The 21207-nt window shown below is 44.2% G+C and overlaps 1 protein-coding gene across 4 annotated transcripts in view; it reads left to right on the top strand.

Annotated features, from left to right (window-relative positions):
- LOC138946890 (sodium channel protein 1 brain-like) overlaps nt 1–21207 on the top strand; it is a 206328-nt gene that overhangs the window by 37261 nt on the left and 147860 nt on the right. For all 4 annotated transcript variants that reach the window (XR_011449462.1, XR_011449465.1, XM_070318295.1 and 1 more), the window contains exons 9-12: nt 3744–3888; nt 5311–5445; nt 5767–6463; nt 12623–12802. Coding sequence is in view for 2 of the 4 variants with exons in the window: in XM_070318295.1 (XP_070174396.1) it covers nt 3744–3888; nt 5311–5445; nt 5767–6463; nt 12623–12802 (1157 nt within the window). In the remaining 2 variants the exon portion in view is untranslated. The remainder of the gene's footprint in view (nt 1–3743; nt 3889–5310; nt 5446–5766; nt 6464–12622; nt 12803–21207) is intronic.

Raw genomic sequence — 21207 nt, 5'->3', positions numbered from 1 at the left:
AAAAGACGTTTTCAAATGGTTAACGGGGAGATACACTCAAAGCACATGTAGCGAAGTTATGTTGCCAAATCATCAAAGATCAACATTTCACTACACGGATCGATGCACACAGTCGAAATAGATGTGACTTTCACACGACCGAAGACTACTTACTAGCAGACTAGCAGACGACAAGATCTAAATATTTAGATCAGTGAGAGCAATCCGTTGAAGAACAGTTACTCCGCTTATTCGTCTTCAGTTAAGCTTATTTCCCCTGCCATAAGTTTCCTTGCAGATCTGCAGTCGCGTAGTGAAATGAACTAGTGTCATCGGAAGATTCTTCTCAGTCAATGATCAAAGCACAGTAAGTTCTATGCTGACAAAAGTCACTTTAGGAAAACACGACCATTGACTTCATTTATGAGCCCAAAGGTAACAATATCGACAAGAATGTACGCATTTGACATTAAATGAAACATTCATAGACAGTTTCCAACTCACCAGATCTGCCAAAGAGCCTTCATTCGTGAAAAACGATGATTTTAATCCGACAGGTATCGGAAACAATCTCTTGGTAACCTGCGTTTCTCCTGGCCTTCCGAAGCGACGTGACGGCGCCACATTTGTTTGTTTATGGCTGTTAATCGCGAAATAACACAGTTGAAATTTGTGTGTAAAATATCATAAGTGTGTGGCGTGTAATCTCCGAATCAGTTCGTTATCTGCGTTTCGATGGTAATTCAGTTAGCGTGGAGTTACTTTGAATCGAAGGCGAAGGTAACCTGCGTTGCATGTGGGACGGCGTGAGCAAATTTGATTGCAATATTTTATACAGGAAGTAAATTTCAATGATTATGGCTCAGACTTGTAGATCTGTTATGCAGTGTTTTGGTTGTGTATCCGCTTTTCCACTATGAAGCTTATTTGGAGTGATACGCTGATCGAAGTGGGGTACCCTATGTGGGACATCAGCCGTATGCAGATTACGCCTCAGAACACTCTCGCATTTCACAAAGACAACAATAATTTGCAACATTTCAAGAACTGCATCAGTTTTATTAGATACTATTTCAACAAAAACAGCACAAACACGACTATTATCAATCAATCAATCAATATGAGGCTTATATCGCGCGTATTCCGTGGGTACAGTTCTAAGCGCAGGATTGTTTTTATTTTTTTTTATCAACAACACAGAACGGGAGGTAAGTCTTCAAAGACGCACCAAGTGTGCGTTCCCGTTTTTGGACGCCATTTTTGCTAGCATTTTCACAGTAAATCTTAATATTTCCATATCTATTGAATGATTTTGGTATTTTCTTTGATTTTGCCGATTCTCCTATCTCTCTGGCATGTACTGGGTGCTTTGTGACCAGTTTCTCCCCCAGACTGTATTGAAAATTGCGTCCGTGTGAGCTGACCCCCACTTGTGACCAGTAGCAAAGAACAACTCATGTGGTCTTGGTGAAAAAAGCAGTGCGTTCAGTTTCATTCTGTGAGTTCGATAGACAGCTTGACTAAGTGTTGTGATTTCGCCCTACGCGACTTGTTTGATGTTAGCATTGACCAGATCTTGTTGATCAAAATATACTGTTATTTGAGGTTAGCATTGTCCACATCTTATTGATCAAAATATACTGTTATTTGAGGTAAGCATTGTCCACATCTTATTGATCAAAATATACTGTTATTTGAGGTTAGCATTGTCCACATCTTATTGATCAAAATATACTGTTATTTGAGGTTAGCATTGTCCACATCGTATTGATCAGAATATACTGTAATGAGTGTGATTGATTGGCCACACCATGTTGACCAAACTAGACTGTCGTGAGCGTGATTGATTGGCCACACCATGTTGACCAAACTAGACTGTAGTGAGCGTGATTGATTGGCCACACCATGTTGACCAAACTAGACTGTAGTGAGCGTGATTGATTGGCCACACCATGTTGAGCAAACTAGACTGTCGTGAGCGTGATTGATTGGCCACACCATGTTGACCAAACTAGACTAGTGAGCGAGATTGATTGGCCACACCATGTTGAGCAAACAAGACTAGTGAGCGTGATTGATTGGCCACACCATGTTGACCAAACTAGACTGTCGTGAGTGTGATTGATTGGCCACACCATGTTGACCAAACTAGACTGTAGTGAGCGTGATTGATTGGCCACACCATGTTGACCAAACTAGACTGTAGTGAGCGTGATTGATTGGCCACACCATGTTGAGCAAACTAGACTGTCGTGAGCGTGATTGATTGGCCACACTATGTTGACCAAACTAGACTGTCGTGAGCGTGATTGATTGGCCACACCATGTTGACCAAACTAGACTGTAGTGAGCGTGATTGATTGGCCACACCATGTTGAGCAAACTAGACTGTCGTGAGCGTGATTGATTGGCCACACTATGTTGACCAAACTAGACTGTCGTGAGCGTGATTGATTGGCCACACCATGTTGAGCAAACTAGACTGTCCTGAGCGTGATTGATTGGCCACACCATGTTGACCAAAATAGACTGTCGTGAGCGTGATTGATTGGCCACACCATGTTGACCGAAATAGACTGTCCTGAGCGTGATTGATTGGCCACACCATTTTGACCAAACTAGACTGTCGTGAATGTGATTGATTGGCCACACCATGTTGGCCAAACTAGACTGTCGTGAATGTGTGATTGATTGGCCACACCATGTTGACCAAACTAGACTGTCGTGAGCGTGATTGATTGGCCACACCATGTTGAGCAAACTAGACTGTCCTGAGCGTGATTGATTGGCCACACCATGTTGACCAAAATAGACTGTCGTGAGCGTGATTGATTGGCCACACCATGTTGACCGAAATAGACTGTCCTGAGCGTGATTGATTGGCCACACCATGTTGACCAAACTAGACTGTCCTGAGCGTGATTGATTGGCCACACCATTTTGACCAAACTAGACTGTCGTGAATGTGATTGATTGGCCACACCATGTTGGCCAAACTAGACTGTCGTGAATGTGTGATTGATTGGCCACACCATGTTGACCAAACTAGACTGTCGTGAGTGTGATTGATTGGCCACACCATGTTGACCAAACTAGACTGTCGTGAGCGTGATTGATTGTCCACACCATGTTGACCAAACTAGACTGTCGTGAGCGTGATTGATTGGCCACCGCGTGATTGATTGGCCACACCATGTTGACCAAACTAGACTGTCGTGAGCGTGATTGATTGGCCACACCATGTTGACCAAACTAGACTGTCGTGAGTGTGATTGATTGGCCACACCATGTTGACCAAACTAGACTGTCGTGAGCGTGATTGATTGGCCACACCATGTTGACCAAACTAGACTGTCGTGAGTGTGATTGATTGGCCACACCATGTTGACCAAACTAGACTGTCGTGAGCGTGATTGATTGTCCACACCATGTTGACCAAACTAGACTGTCGTGAGCGTGATTGATTGGCCACCGCGTGATTGATTGGCCACACCATGTTGACCAAACTAGACTGTCGTGAGCGTGATTGATTGGCCACCGCGTGATTGATTGGCCACACCATGTTGACCAAACTAGACTGTATTGTCACTGTGTGCGTGAAGGATTTGCCACACCGTGCCGAACACACGATGCAATACGCACACTATGGATGGTAGGTAACGAGCGGATATGCTAGGCATCATTCAATTTGTCATGAAAAAATGCAGTTTATATTTGGCACGGCTGGAGTTAGACTGTGCACTGTGACATTGTCCTTGAGACAGGGCTTGCCCCCTTAACTACACGTGTCAGCCCAACATTGGAGAAAACCCTGACTATGGCTTCATGAACTTCGACAACGTCTTCTGGTCGGCCCTGATCACCTTTCAACTCATGACCATCGACTTCTGGGAAAACGCCTACCGCAAGGTTTGTACATGCGTATTTCAAGAGTGACCGAATATTACGATTGTGCGGGTACCTCGCTGCACCCATCCTGCAAGCTAACATATGAGCAGGCCGTGTTCGCTCACATCATGAAAGATAACTAGAACTTGATGCTGTCCTTCGGGACACTCGGACACCGATTGACGTAAAACATCGATTCGCTAAGATTTTATGCTACATTTTTTTGAAAATGATGACATGCCAAGATTGAGATAAACGAGGGTTGGGTAGTTGAATGGGGTTTCTGCCCGATCAGTTACAACCACAAGACCTACTGTGGAAGTGGTATTAATCCCTGGTTTACGCGTGCTGTAAAGCTGTCTTTCTATTTGAATTATTGTAACGTGCCTCTCCGATATGGCTGGAAATAACGTAATTACGTGACGTTTTCGTAGGCTCAAATTGAATCAATTTCTCAATTCGCATGATCATATTCTATGGAGCATACGGTCGATTTCAACAACAAGAGGCGAAGCCTTCAAGGCTCACGTAAGAAATAGACAAACAGTAACACAAACTCAATCACTCCGTCACACATACACACCCACACACACAGTAAGCTTAGGTGACACTGTGCAAGAAAGAGAGACACTAGATCTAGATCTGTCTGTGTCTGCATGTAGCCTACTTACAGGGACACGACTGCCAAATAGTCTCGGCCCGCTCAAAATAACAATGACCGAGACCACACACACCACGCGAGAGAGAAAGACTACAGGGAGGCATGCCGTCATGATGCGTTAATTGACGTCAAACACTTTTGACCGTGACGTAATCTTATGCGAGCTTTATCCATAGTCTTGGATAACCACTCACACATAGACTCGGAAATGTTAAAGTTTCTACCACAGACATACACACACACACACGCACACATACACGCACGCACAAACGCACAGACAGACAAAGTTACGATCGCATAGGCTACACTTCGTGAGCCAAAAATGACACAATGCCGAGTCGGGTCCCCACAATCACATCAAAAGTAAGTGTGTGTGTGTGTGTGTGTGTGTGTGTGTGTGTGTGTGTGTGTGTGTGTGTGTGTACCCATGTTTCCACAGGTTTGGTTGCCTAAATCACCATAAGGCAACTATCCACACGTGGATGGCAACCTAAACTCTGGATGGCAACCTAATTGTGTGGATGCTCGCTTCATTTAACACCGTTAAATTGACTTTTTTTGACGGAAAGAATGTCATAACAATGTTCAAAATGACATTCTTTCCGTCCTCTATAGGCGACGAAATAGGTCAAATTTTGTGCATTTTTTAGTGCAAAATTCTTCGATGCCGGAGCGAGTACTGCACCCAGTGCTGTTGTAGTGCAAGTGCACTAGGAAGGCACTACACCCAGTGCCGCCTCTTAGGTAACCATCCACACTTTAGGTACGTGTGTGTTTTACAGGTGCTGCTGACAAATGGAGCACTAACTGTGCTGTTTTTCATCATGACGGTGTTCTTCGGCTCCTTCTACCTGATGAACCTCATGCTTGCTGTGGTGGCCATCACGTACCAGGAGGAGGCTGAGCGAACCAACAAGGTGCGTCATTGCTACCCACTATTTCACTCTACAATGCGTACGGGGACTATTTGCAGTCACACAGCCTTGGTCTGATTTGGGGGTTTGGAAGTGGCCGAAGTTAAACCAAAATGTATTGAAACTATGTATTACAATTTCCTCACGTGATCTAGTCCAACTCCTGTAACCCCCCCGCCCCCATTTTTTAATTTTTTTTAATTTAAATAGGTGAATGACTGTTTTTACTATTCGTTGCCCACTTTACGCGATTTTAAAATTGCATTTTTAGAGAAGGAGTGACAGACAGACAGGTGGTGATGCTTCCCACCTTGTGTGTTCCAGGAGATTGAGAGCGAGACGAACTCCAAGCGGCAGCGCAAGCAAGCAGCTGCCACCTTCTACAACATGACCAAGATGGCTAAAAAGCAGAGCGTCTGGGCCAAGCTCATTCACGAGAACAAGGCGAAGGAGAAAGAGAAAGACAAGCAGATGGAGACCCCGCTGCAGAAACTTATACGAGTGAAAAACACCATCAACAGGTGGAAGAAGAGCAATGTACCGAAGGAGTTGCCCGTGGACCCGGAGTACATAGTTAACTTTGAGCCCTATGCCACAGAGAAACGCACGGCAACCTACGTCGCTCAGAACACCAAGTACTTTGTAAAAAAATGGTGTGACTTCATCGATAGGGCTAAGAAGAGGGAGGCATCCAAGTGGGCCGTGCACAAGGAGCGCCTCCTAAACGTTCACGGGATCTCCTTGTCGTCAGCGTCAGGCACGCCTCACATAGAGGTCACGGCCACCGAAACTCCGGCAAAAATAGCTCCCTGGAAGCAGGCCGACAAGCAGTCCACCTCTGACAGTCGCCCTGCGTCAACCTTCGGCGCGCTAAAACTCAAAAATGTCATTGAGGAGGGAAGAAAGACCGAAGGGCTAGCTGAAGCGAGCACAACAGCGCAAGACGCCAAGAGTCCGCAGGAAAGACCTGGTACTAATGAAGGCGACACGGAGAAACAGAACGGGCCGAAAACTACCAAAAGTAAGTCATTAGTGCTACAGCATAAAAATCTTCAGTTTCGGTAAAAGTGTGCCGTTGGAGAACTGCGTTATTCAGTTCAGGCTGGAATAGTGGGAGAGTTTGGTGCAGTTAAATACATTCGCTTCAACGGACCCTAAAGCTATAGCGGTCCTGGGGCAGACTACTCACTCCAACGGTCGTCTGCCAGAAATCATTTTACGTTATTCGTGGTTCTGGGAATGTGTAACAGTGATATTCAAGACGGCACTCAACTGTCATCGAACTGGAAAGTACATGTACAGTTGACTTGACCCACTTTTGTATTGACAGAAAAAGCATGAGCGTTTGCTTTTTGACTCACCTGAGTAATCGGTGGGTATTAGTATTCATCAGTGTCCGTCACAGGCGTAGGTGAGGTGAGGTGAGTGTCCGTCTGTATGGACGGACGGCCGGCCGTCCGTGGACAAAACACTTGACGTTGAGATTATCTCGGATGTTTTTGAAAATAGAGCTTTGAAACTTTGCACACTGCTTGGGTTTGATGATCTCCCGACTGGACCCCAGTTTGGATGATCCTCGGCAAATTGTAGGTCACAGCGGGGTCGTATTCGATTCATAAAAACTTAACGTTGACATTATGGCAGGTGTTTTTGAAGCTAGTGCTTTGAAACTTTGCACACTTCAAGGGTTTTATAATCTGCCGACTTGACCCCTCAAATTATTGGGTCACAGCAGGGTCATGTTCATAAAACCTTTCAGTTGAGGTTTTCTAAGATGATTTGGAAGCAAAAGACTCAACATTTCACACACTTGTAGTTGTTGACATTCAGCAGACATGAAACAATGTTAGCTTGTTTTTGTCAAATTTCAGTGTCACAGCATGAAAATGTTTGCTGGAGACGATTTTCACCCCTGAAAATATCCACTGAGCGATCAAGAAAATAAGTTGTGAGCTCATCAAGCTTTGATGTCAGTTTTTACATTTAGTCAAGTTTTGACTAAATGTTTTAACATAGAGGGGGAATCGAGACGAGGGTCGTGGTGTGTGTGTGTGTGTGTGTGTGTGTGTGTGTGTGTGTGTGTGTGTGTGTGTGTGTGTGTGTGTGTGTGTGTGTAGAGCGATTCAGACCAAACTACTGGAGCGATCTTTATGAAATTTGACATGAGAGTTCCTGGGAATGATATCCCCGGATTTTTTTTCTTTTTTTTGATAAATACTTTTGATGACGTCATATCCGGCTTTTTGTAAAAGTTGAGGCGGCACTGTCACACCCTCATTTTTCAATCAAATTGATTGAAATATTTGTAAAGCAATCTTTGACGAAGGCCGGACTTCGGTATTGCATTTCAGCTTGGTGGCTTAAAAATTAATTAATGACTTTGGTCATTAAAAATCTGAAAATTGTAATAATTTTTTTTATATAAAATGATACAAATTTACGTTCATCTTATTCTACATCATTTCCTGATTCCAAAAACATATAGATATGTTATATTTGGATCAAAAACAAGCTCTGAAAATTAAAAATATAAAAATTATGATCAGAATTAAATTTCCAAAATCGATTTAAAAACAATTTCATCTTATTCCTTGTCGGTTCCTGATTCCAAAATCATATATATATACTAGATGATTACCCGCTTCGCCGGGTGGATCGCGAGACGGAGTATGCAGCGTGGCGGTTCTCCGGCTTAGAGCAGGTGTTGACGTGATTGACGCCACACGAAGGAAGGGAGATAAACGCGCAAAACACTGGAGAAGATAAGGAAGAGTTACGGGGAATGGATCTACAGAAAAACCAAAATCGGTTCACCGCGCCGCGCTTAGAGCACGTGTTGAAAATTTTCATCGACCAGATTGTGTCCGGGATCTACCTGAATATGCCCACCAAATTTGAAACAGATCCATCGAGAACTTTGGCCGTGCATCGCGAAGTGACAGACAGACAGACAGACAGACACACACACACACACACACACACACACACACACACACACACACACACACACACACACACACACACACACACACACACACAAGCTGTATATAGATATAGATGATATGTTAGGATTAAAAACACGCTCAGAAAGTTAAAACGAAGAGAGGTACAGAAAGGGCGTGCTATGCAGCACAGCGAAACCACTACCGCGCTGAACAGGCTCGTCAGTTTTACTCCGTTATGCACAAGTGGCGGACTACGGTCATTGTGAAAAAATGCAGTGCGTTCAGTTTCATTCTGTGAGTTCCACAGCTTGACCAAAATGTAGTAATTTCGCCTTACGCGACTTGTTTTGATTTGGTCACAGCTTGGTCTTGGCTAGAGTATTGGTGATGTCATCATGTTATTATGAGTTATTTCTAATATGCTGACTGTCAGCGAATGATAACAGGCATGTCGAGAAAAAAAATATCAAGCATGAGCCTTTTAGGCGAATGCTGATATAATAATAATAATAATGCAAACTTTTATAGCGCTATTCTAGAAAATTGTCTACTCTTAGCGCTTTACAATACATACATCGACCAAGCATACTATACACGCACAGGCAAAGAAACCGACCAAATATAACCAACAAACTATACATGCACAGGCAAAGAAAACGACCAAATATACAATACACGCACAGGCAAAAATAACGACCAAACATAAGCAAACATACTATAACCAAACATAACCAACATACTATACGCGCGCAGGCAAAGAGAACAATCAGCACATATAATTATTACTGACATCTAATAATGCAGGCATACAGTGACAATCCAATACACAGCCTAAGCACAAGAACCACAGTATGATGTATCGTTTGTGAGACATGCCTGTTATTATTTGCTAACAGTCAGCATATCAAAAATAACGGTTTTATTACCGTTTATTTCGACCAAAAGAAATTTCGAAGCGAGAGCGCGAATTAGACAGAACAGCCACAATGGGAACTTGAGCGCTCCTACCTGATTATGCCTGTCAGACAAAGAATTCTCGTGACCTTGGTCAGCCAATCAGAGTCACAACGTACACCTGACGTGATGAATATTCACAGGTCAAATGCGTTTGACAAACAACAATCTCGCAAGATAAACCATGTTGAACATGCATTTCGGATGCTTTGGTTTTTGGCTCACATAAGTGTAGCCTATGCGATGCTAACTTGTGTCTGTCTGTGCGTGCGTGCGTATGTATGTATGTCTGTGGTAGAAACTTTAACATTTGACTGAACACCGAAATACTAATTTTACCTGATTATTGGCTCACGTAAGTGTAGCCTATGCGATGCTAACTTTTGTCTGTCTGTGCGTGCGTGCGTGCGTGCGTGCGTGCGTGCGTGTGTGATAGAAACTTTAACATTTGACTGAACACCGAAATACTAATTTTACCGGGTTATTATCCAAGCAACAGCTTCAAAGTATTGAAGCAATGATCAACATTTCGTCGGCACGTATGTAGATAAAGTGTGTATGCAAAGAAAACGGGTGGTGGTGGGTTTTTTTTTTTTTTTTTTTTTTTTTTGGGGGGGGGGGGGGGGTAAAAACAGCTGACTGGTTTGTGTTTTGTGTGGTATGTAGACCAGGTCAGGGGTCAAGGTTAGGTCAGATCGCATGAAGTATTGTGGTATAGATACAGTTCTCACCCAGCTGCAGTTCGCCGATTCGGGGAAGACGATTTCACATTGTTCGGTTTCGTCGCGGCTCCAGAAAAAATAGATAAAGAAGATACCAAAGGAGATTTCCTACAGGTTGATCTGCACAGCGTGTTTTCAGTGTCTGCGCGAGGAAGCGCTGTCGAAAGGGCAGTGTCGATCTCAGTGGCAGTCGTGTCCCCGTAAGTAGGCTAGAGACAGACAGATCTAGATCTAGCGTCTCCCACTCTTGCACCGTGTCTATGCTTACTGTGTGTGTGTATGTGTGACGGAGTGATTGAGTTTGTGTTACTGTTTGTCGATTTCTGACGGGAGCCTTGAAGGCTTCGCCTCTTGTTATTCAAGCAACAGCTTCAAAGTATTGAAGCAATTATCAACATTTCGTCGGCACGTATGTAGTTAAAGTGTGTATCCAAAGAAAACGGGTGGTGTTTTTTTTTCTTCTTTGGGGGGGGGGGGGGGGGGGGGTAAAAACAGCTGACTGTTTTGTGTCGTGTGTGGTATGTAGACCAGGTCAGGGGTCAAGGTTAGGTCAGATCGTGTGAAGAATTGTGGTATAGAATTAGATACAGTTATCACCGAGCTGCAGTTCGCCGATTCGGAGAAGACGATTTCACATTGTTCGGTTTCGTAGCTCCAGAAAAATAGATAAAGAAGATGCCAAAGGAGATTTCTTACATGTTAATCTGCACAGCGTGTTTCCAGTGTCTGCGCACGGACCTACATTCTACTGGATGGCTGTCTCAGGATCTAGGTCACTTTAGTGGGAATATCGGTCAACTTCGAAACCTGGGGACCAGCCACTTCCGGTTCCCCTTTCAGAGTAATGAGATTGCCGGGGCCGTAAAATTTTTCATCCAGTTTTGTCTTTTTTTTCTCCAAAATTGATATTAGTCGGAAGAAACAAGCACACGTGTGGTACGTGGGGGTATTTCCCGGCGAGTTTTCAGTGTTGTTGTTGCGAAGCGAAGCGGCTTCCCAGTGCGGAAGGCAGGCAGTGTGTGCATCAAACAGTGTTGTTGTGATGGATGGATGAGTGAGTGATGAGGGTGAATGAGTTAGTTAAACTGTGACTGAATATCTATTGATTGATTGATATTAAAGTGAACATTAGGGGGGGGGGGGGGGGGGGGGGTAGAAATGCACCATTGTGCACTCGCCTTGATGTAGGGAACACTACTGCAGTCTCCAACAGCTTCAAAGTGGGTTAGACAGGCTCTTGATAAAGACTGAGGCAAAATGTGCCAAATCACACATTGTCTTGTAAGAAGGAAAAATCTTCATTTGTCACCTTTCTGCACTTTTTGACTCACATGCGAAGCAAAAGTGAGTCTATGTACTCACCCGAGTCGTCCGTCCGGAAAACTTTAACGTTGGATATTTCTTGGACACTATTCAGTCTATCAGTACCAAATTTGGCAAGATGGTGTATGATGACAAGGCCCCAAAAAACATACATAGCATCTTGACCTTGCTTCAAGGTCAAGGTCGCAGGGGCCATAAATGTTGCCTAAAAAAAGCTATTTTTCACATTTTTCCCATTTTCTCTGAAGTTTTTGAGATTCAATACCTCACCTATATATGATATATAGGGCAAAGTAAGCCCCATCTTTTGATACCAGTTTGGTTTACCTTGCTTCAAGGTCAAGGTCACAGGAGCTCTTTAAAGTTGGATTGAATACATATTTTGAAGTGACCTTGACCCTGAACCATGGAAGATAACTGTTTCAAACTTAAAAATGATGTGGGGCACATGTTATGCTTTCATCATGAGACACCTTTGGTCACATATGATCAAGGTCAAGGTCACTTTGACCCTTATGAAATGTGACCAAAATAAGGTAGTGAACCACTAAAAGTGACCATATCTCATGGTAAAAAGAGCCAATAAGCACCATTGTACTTCCTATGTCTTGAATTAACAGCTTTGTGTTGCATGACCTTGGAGGGTCAAGGTCACATGTATTTTGGTAGGAAAAATGTGTAAAGCAGTTCTTAGTGTATGATGTCATTGCTAGGTTAGTTATTTGACCTTGACCCTGAAGGTCAAGGTCATGTCAAGGTCAAGCATGTGAGTCGTATGGGCTTTGCCCTTCTTGTTTAAGACATGATTTTCTCAGATTTGTTTAGGTCGTAAAGGGGGAGAAAATGAAAGTTTTAGTTACGCCCTCACGGCAAAGCCATAAGGGGCATGTTACACGGGAAAACCCGGCTTTGTATGAAAATAAAAATGCGGGGGGGGGGGGGGGGGGGGGTGTAGACAGCTGGCTGCCGGCTGCTAGGGGATACCTGAAATGGGCTAGGGACCGGGTTGGGTCGTCTTGGGTAGGTCGTAAAGGAGGGTTCCACACTGTATATTACCAAAGTTCCTGACAGGGTAGTTCATTCTAAATCCTCGTGTCAGCTGATGCAACCCTCGTCGCTCAGAACACCAGGAAGTTTGTGAAAAAATGGAGTGACTGTCGAGAACGTTAAGAAGAGGGAGGCAATCCACGTTGGCCAAGTGTGGGCTAAACGTTGACGGGATCCCCTTGTCGACAGGCACGCCTCACATCAAGGTCACGGCCACCGAAACTCCGGCAAAAATCCCTCTCTGGAAGCAGGCCGACACGCAGTCCACCTCTGCGAGCACACCAGCGCAAGACGCCAAGAGTCCGCAGGAAAGGCCTGGTACTTATGGAGGCGACAAGGAGAAACAGAACGTGCGGACAATTTCCAAAAGTAAGTCATTAGTGCTGCAGCATAAAAATCTTCAGTTTCGGTAAAAGTGTGCCGTTGGAGAACTGCGTTATTCAGTTCAGGCTGGAATAGTGGGAGAGTTTGGTGCAGTTAAATACATTCGCTTCAACGGACCCTAAAGCTATAGCGGTCCTGGGGCAGACTACTCACTCCAACGGTCGTCTGCCAGAAATCATTTGACGTTATTTGTGGTTCTGGGAATAAGTAAAAGTGATATTCAAGACGGCACTCAACTGTCATCGACCTGGAAAGTACATGTACAGTTGACTTGACCCACTTTTGTATTGACAGAAAAAGCATGAGCGTTTGCTTTTTGACTCACCTGAGTAATCGGTGGGTATTAGTATTCATCAGTGTCCGTCTGTATGGACGGCCGGCCGTCCGTGGACAAAACACTTAACGTTGAGATTATCTCGGATGTTTTTGAAAATAGAGCTTTGAAACTTTGCACACTGCTAGGGTTTGATGATCTCCCGACTGGACCCCAGTTTGGATGATCCTCGGCAAATTGTAGGTCACAGCGGGGTCGTATTCGATTCATAAAAACTTAACGTTGACATTATGGCAGGTGTATTTGAAGCTAGTGCTTTGAAACTTTGCACACTTCAAGGGTTTTATAATCTGCCGACTTGACCCTTCAAATTATTGGGTCACAGCAGGGTCATGTTCATAAAACCTTTCAGTTGAGGTTTTCTAAGATATTTTGGAAGCAAAAGACTCAACATTTCACACAATTGTAGTTGTTGACATTCAGCAGACATGAAACAATGTTAGCTTGTTTTTGTCAAATTTCAGTGTCACAGCATGAAAATGTTTGCTAGAGACGATTTTCACCCCTGAAAATATCCACTGAGCGATCAAGAAAATAGGTTGTGAGCTCATCAAGCTATGATGTCATTTTTGACTCACATGCGAAGCAAAAGTGAGTCTATGTACTCACCCGAGCCGTCCGTCCGTCCGTCCAGCCGGCCGGCCGGCGGCCGGCCGTCCGGAAAACTTTAACGTTGGATATTTCTTGGATACTATTCAGTCTATCAGTACCAAATTTGGCAAGATGGTGTATGATGACAAGGCCCCAAAAAACATACATAGCATCTTGACCTTGCTTCAAGGTCAAGGTCGCAGGGGCCATAATGTTGTCTAAAAAACAGCTATTTTTCACATTTTCCCCATTTTCTCTGAAGTTTTTGAGATTGAATACCTCACCTATATATGATATATAGGGCAAAGTAAGCCCCATCTTTTGATACCAGTTTGGTTTACCTTGCTTCAAGGTCAAGGTCACAGGAGCTCTTCAAAGTTGGATTGTATACATATTTTGAAGTGACCTTGACCCTGAACTATGGAAGATAACTGTTTCAAACTTAAAAATTATGTGGGGCACATGTTATGCTTTCATCATGAGACACATTTGGTCACATATGATCAAGGTCAAGGTCACTTTGACCCTTATGAAATGTGACCAAAATAAGGTAGTGAACCACTAAAAGTGACCATATCTCATGGTAGAAAGGGCCAATAAGCACCATTGTACTTCCTATGTCTTGAATTAACAGCTTTGTGTTGCATGAACTTGGATGACCTTGACCTTGGGTGGGTCAAGGTCACATGTATTTTGGTAGAAAAAATGTGTGAAGCAGTTCTTAGTGTATGATGTCATTGCTAGGTTTAGTTATTTGAGGTCAAGCATGTGAGTCGTATGGGCTTTGCCCTTCTTGTTTCGATTTGGTCACAGCTTAGTCTTGGCTAGAGTATTGGTGATGACATCATGTTATGATGTCATAGTGGCAGAAATGAGGGCAGGACAGTGTCTAAGTACACATATTTTGTCTGGGCCTGCCAAAACTCAATTTGGGCAAGACAATTAGTAATTGTTATTAATAGACTCCCTCTCTTCTTACCCCCTCCCCCTACCCACTAGAAGACTCCCTCTCTTCTTACCCCCTCCACCTACCCACTAGAAGACTCCCTCTCTTCTTACCCCCTCTCCCTACCACCCTACCCTCTAGAAGACTCCCTCTCTTCTTACCCCCTCCCCCTACCCACTAGAAGACTCCCTCTCTTCTTACCCCCTCCACCTACCCACTAGAAGACTCCCTCTCTTCTTACCCCCTCTCCCTACCACCCTACCCACCAGAAGACTCCCTCTCTTCTTACCCCCTCCCCCTACCACCCTACTCAATAGAAGACACCCTCTCTTCTTACCCCCTCTCCCTACCACCCTCCCCACCCGATAGAAGACTCCCTCTCTTCCTCCCCCCTTCCCCTACCACCCTACCCTCTAGAAGACTCCCTCTCTTCTTACCCCCTCCCCCTACCACCCTACCCTCTAGAAGACTCCCTCTCTTCTTACACCCTCTCCCTACCACCCTACCCACTAGAAGACTCCCTCTCTTCTTACCCCCTCCCCCTACCACCCTACCCACCAGAAGACTCCCTCTCTTCTTACCCCCTCTCCCTACCACCCTACCCACTGGAAGACGCCCTCTCTTCTTACCCCCTCCCCCTACCACCCTACCCACTAGAAGACTCCCTCTCTTCTTATCCCCTCTCCCTACCACCCTACCCACCAGAAGACTCCCTCTCTTCTTACCCCCACCCCCTACCACCCTACCCACCAGAAGACTCCCTCTCTTCTTACCCCCTCCCCCTACCACCCTACCCACCAGAAGACTCCCTCTCTTCTTACCCCCTCTCCCTACCACCCTACTCAATAGAAGACACCCTCTCTTCTTACCCCCTCCCCCTACCACCCTACCCACCAGAAGACTCCCTCTCTTCTTACCCTCTCCCCCTACCACTCTACCCACCAGAAGACTCCCTCTCTTCTTACCCCCTCCCCCTACCACCCTACCCAATAGAAGACTCCCTCTCTTCTTACCCCCTCCCCCTACCACCCTACCCAATAGAAGACTCCCTCTCTTCTTATCCCCTCTCCCTACCACCCTACCCACCAGAAGACTCCCTCTCTTCTTAACCCCCTCCCCCTACCACCCTACCCACCAGAAGACTCCCTCTCTTCTTACCCCCTACCACCCTACCCACCAGAAGACTCCCTCTCTTCTTACCCCCTACCACCCTACCCACCAGAAGACTCCCTCTCTTCTTACCCCCTCCCCCTACCACCCTACCCACCAGAAGACTCCCTCTCCTCTTACCCCCTCCCCCTACCACCCTACCCACCAGAAGACTCCCTCTCTTCTTACCCCCTCTCCCTACCACCCTACCCACCAGAAGACTCCCTCTCCTCTTACCCCCTCCCCCTACCACCGTACCCACCAGAAGACTCCCTCTCTTCTTACCCCCTCCCCCTACCACCCTACCCACCAGAAGACTCCCTCTCTTCTTACCCCCCCCCCCCCCCCTACCCACCAGAAGACTCCCTCTCTGGCCATATTTTCGAGCTGTGCATTGTTATATTATGGGAAAAACACGTTTGAACGCAAATTCGGAAAGAAATTTTTATCATTTGCTCCGGAACTGCAACATCGATTTGCCATGAAAAAAAAAATGCTGGCTCAATATGCGGGAACAATCTGGTGGTGTCATATTTTTGAGTCACTTGAGAAAATGTGACTATGTAATCGGTCAGTGTTAGTCTGTCCGGCCGGCCGTCCGGCCGGCCGTCCGGCCGGCCGTCCGTAGACACCACCTTAACGTTGGACTTTTCTCGGAAACTATCAAAGCGATCGGGCTCATATTTTGTTTAGTCGTGACCTCCAATGACCTCTACACTTTAACGATGGTTTCGTTGACCTTTGACCTTTTTCAAGGTCACAGGTCAGCGTCAAAGGAAAAATTAGACATTTTATATCTTTGACAAAGTTCATCGGATGTGATTGAAACTTTGTAGGATTATTCTTTACATCAAAGTATTTACATCTGTAGCCTTTTACGAACGTTATCAGAAAAACAAGGGAGATAACTAGTCTTTTCTGTTCGGCAACACACAACTTAACGTTGGGCTTTTCTCGGAAACTATAAAAGTGACCGGGCTCAAATTTTATGTGAACGTGACTCATTGTGTTGTGAATAGCAATTTCTTCCTGTCCATCTGATGCCTCATATAATATTCAGAACTGCGAAAGTGACTCGATCGAGCGTTTGCTCTTCTTGTTTAAATGGATTTGGAAGAATTGCTCATTATTTACATAGCACTCCGGCCCTGTTCTTTTTTTCGTCACACCCAAAACCGTTATTTGTTTTGGGCGACGCAGCATTAACCCTTACGCTGGTTGTCGCGACATATTTCGTGGGGCTGCGTCAGTCTGTTTGGTCGGTTCCGATTACATCCTATGGATGCGAAAACATATCCTTCGATCTGTATTCTATAGAAATAACTTATAAGGTCAGTTGGGCCCTGAACCTATGGCAATCCGTTTGTAAAGAAATTACGTTTTTTCCTGTTGATCTAAATAATGAATTATTTAACTAAATAATTCATTATATAGCTAAATAATTCATTATTTAACTAAATAATTCATTATTTACACAAAAGTAAAAAGTGTGATTGTTGTAATTAAAGAAATCTTTTATTTACTAAACAATTCATTATTTAATAAAAAAAAATCCATTATTTACTATATAATGCATTATATACTATAGAATGCATTGTATACTATAGAATGCATTGTATACTATAGAATGCATTCTATAATATAGAATGCATTCTATAATATAGAATGCATTGTATACTATAGAATGCATTCTATAATATAGAATGCATTCTATAATATAGAATGCATTGTATACTATAGAATGCATTCTATAATATAGAATGCATTCTATAATATAGAACGCATTCTATAGTATACAATGCATTCTATATTATAGAATGCATTCTATATTATAGAATGCATTCTATATTATAGAATGCATTCTATAGTATACAATGCATTCTATAGTATACAATACAGTAACACAGAGAGAGAGAGAGAGAGAGAGAGAGAGAGAGAGAGAGAGAGAGAGAGAGAGAGAGAGAGAGAGAGAGAGAGAGAGAGAGAGAGAGAGGGAGAGAGAAACAGAGACACAGAGAGACACACAGAGAGACAGAGAGAGACAGAAACAGAGAGAGAGAAACGGAGAGAGAGAGAGAGAGAGAGGGGGAGAGGGAGAGAGAGAAACAGAGAGACAGAGAGAGAGAGAGAGAGAGCCACACAGAGAGACAGAGAGAGACAGAAATAGAGAGAGAGAAACGGAGAGAGAGAGAGGGAGAGAGACAGACAGACAGACAGAGACAGAGACACTGACACAGACACAGTTTAATTGAATAGAGAGAAAGAGAGAGAGAGGGAGAGAGAGAGGGAGAGAGAGAGAGAGAAACATAGAGAGACAGAGACACAGAGAGTAGTTTCGTAATGCATTCTATATTATAGAATGCATTCTATATTATAGAATGCATTCTATATTATAGAATGCATTCTATAGTATAGAATGCATTCTATAGTATACAATGCATTCTATAGTATACAATGCATTCTATAGTATATAATGCATTATATAGTAAATAATGGATTTTTTTTTATTAAATAATGAATTGTTTAGTAAATAAAAGATTTCTTTAATTACAACAATCACACTTTTTACTTTTGTGTAAATAATAAATTATTTAGTTAAATAATGAATTATTTAGCTATATAATGAATTATTTAGTTAAATAATTTATTATTTAGATCAACAGGAAAAAACGTAATTTCTTTACAAACGGATTGCCATATGAACCTGTAGATCCAAGTTCTGAAGCACATTTGAGTAGGCGATTGTCAAAAATACAGGGCACCCAGCTGAGCTGTAGCACATGCTCCAAAATGGCTGCTCCCATAGATCCACGGACTGATCGCAATGTTTTTCAAGACTTTTTTTTGATGATTTCTTCGCCGATCCCGATCTTGACGAAGTAGGGGAAGAAGCCATTTACATTGATTTACAAGATGTAATGCTCGTTGAGGATATTTTGGACCTAGATCAGGCCCCAAACAACAGAGACTTCGAAGCAGACGTTCAAGAAGGCTGGAGTAGTGAGTGGGGGGAAGGGGCTACTGTCAACATGCCGTTTGATCGTGAAACTGTTTTGAATGTCGGCGAAGATTTTCCAGAAAACCCACAGCCCTTGGATTTTTTCCGACTGTTTGTTGGCGATGAAATGATCGATCTGTTAGTCAAACAAACGAATGACTACGCTCAACGAAAAATTGACGCTGGAAATCTAAAGCCACACTCACGGTAAGCCTTTCGTCAGTTTCGACCGACTTTTGCTCTCTCTCTCTCTCTCTCTCTCTCTCTCTCTCTCTCTCTCTCTCTCTCTCTCTCTCTCTCTCTCTCTCTCTCTCTCTCTCTCTCTCTCTCTCTCTCTCTGTCTCTTGCAAACATGTTTTCTTCCGTTTCTTTCTTCTTCCTTTTTGTCCAGGTGAATAGTTTGCTTTTACTGAAAAACGATATTAGACTATTGATATGAAATTGAAAGTAGTTTCTGTTCATGTGTGAGTGCTCAAGTAGAAGTGTGTGTCTGGGTTGGCGTATCAGTGTGTGTGTAGATTTGTGTTCGGGGTGGGGGGGGGGGGGGACGAGTTGTTTGTGTGGGGCAACAGAATAATAGACTGTGACTGTGGTTATTATTGGAAGACTATGACTGGTTACTATTAGAAGAAGAAGATTGACAAGCAGAATGCAGTCCTCAAGTCGGTCAGGGATCTATGGTTAGATCTATGACTGGATGAAGTGTTTATACGTGTGTTATGTTTGTTTGTTGGTGTGTGTGTGTGTGTGTGTGTGTGTGTGTGTGTGTGTGTGTGTGTGTGTGTGTGTGTGTGTGTGTGTGAGGAGTAAGGGGGTTGTATGTGTCTTTGCACATGCATGTGGATGACTGTGTGCACTGTATGTGGGATGGTTATGTACGAGTGTGTATGGGGGTTGGGTTGTTGGTTTGTTTGTTTGTTTGTTTGTTTGCTTAACGCCCAGCCGACCACGAAGGGCCATATCAGGGCGGTGCTGCTTTGACATATATATTATAACGTGCGCCACACACAAGACAGAAGTCGCAGCACAGGCTTCATGTCTCACCCAGTCACATTATTCTGACACCGGACCAACCAGTCCTAGCACTAACCCCATAATGCCAGACGCCAGGGGAAGCAGCCACTAGATTGCCAATTTTAAAGTCTTAGGTATGACCCGGTCGGGGTTCGAACCCACGACCTCCCGATCACGGGGCGGACGCCTTACCACTAGGCCATGGGTTGTTGGTGTTTATATGTATGTGGGTGAGTGTGGGCACTGTATGTATGATGCCCATGTAAGAGAGAGAGAGAGAGAGCGTGAGTGTGTTTCTGTGTGTGTGTGTGTGTTTTAAAAAACCCATGAACTAGAACATTTATTTTTTCATCTCCATTTTTCAAGCTACACCGCTGGTTACCTGTCACTCTCGACGAGATGAAGGTTTTCCTGTCGCTGGTTATTGCAACAGGCCTGGTCATCAAGCCTACTATTGAAGAGTACTGGAGCCAGGATGAGATCATCTCCACTCCCTTTTTCACAAAGAAGATGTCTTTTGTGAGGTTCTAGGCTATCCTCAGCAACTTCCACCTTGTGGACAACACACGGGCCAACCGCGCAAGCTACGGCCATTCTTCACACATCTTCGCAAGCAATTCGTCGAGGTGTACACCCCAGAGCAAGACATCAGCTTTGACGAGGCGACATGTCCATGGAAGGGTAGACTGCGATTCCGTGTCTACAACCCAGCAAAGCCAGATAAATTTGGCATCAAGCTTTATGAAGCCTGCGAGACGAAGTCGGGTTATGTCATTTCCATGGACATCTATCAGGGTTCCACGCCTCGCACAAACTTGTGTGAGGCTCTTCAACTTGATGAAGACTTGGTCACTACCACTCAAATATAACCTTGAATGGTTGAAAACGACGTTAAACACCAAATAAAGAAAGAAAGACTACCATTCAAGTCGTGCTGGGTCTTCTTGCCTTTGGCGGTCTTTTGGACAAAGGTCACATAATTTTCATGGACAACTACTACACCAGTCCTGAATTATTCAACGAACTGTACCTGCTCAACACTTACGCCTCTGGTACAGCTCGAACATCCAGACGCGGCATGCCTGAGGCTTTCAAGAAGCAGAAACGAGGAGCTGACACCGTCAAGCTGAGTCAAGGACAGACCATCTTCCGGCAAGCTGAGCACCTTCTTGCTGTGAAACACCACGACAAGCGTGATGTTCACATGCTGTCTACAGTGCGCCTGCCTCAACATTCCAAGCTCGACAAAGTAAATGACAATGGTGACCCCATCTGGAAACCACTCTGCATTGTTGACTACATCAAGAACATGGGCCGCCGGGGTGGACACATCTGATCAGGTCATCAAGAACTATTCT

This window comes from Littorina saxatilis, linkage group LG1 (assembly GCF_037325665.1).
Source record: "Littorina saxatilis isolate snail1 linkage group LG1, US_GU_Lsax_2.0, whole genome shotgun sequence".
Classification (NCBI taxonomy): domain Eukaryota; kingdom Metazoa; phylum Mollusca; class Gastropoda; order Littorinimorpha; family Littorinidae; genus Littorina; species Littorina saxatilis.
The sequence above is the reverse complement of the archived record's forward strand: the minus strand, read 5'-3'. Positions and strand labels throughout refer to the sequence as shown.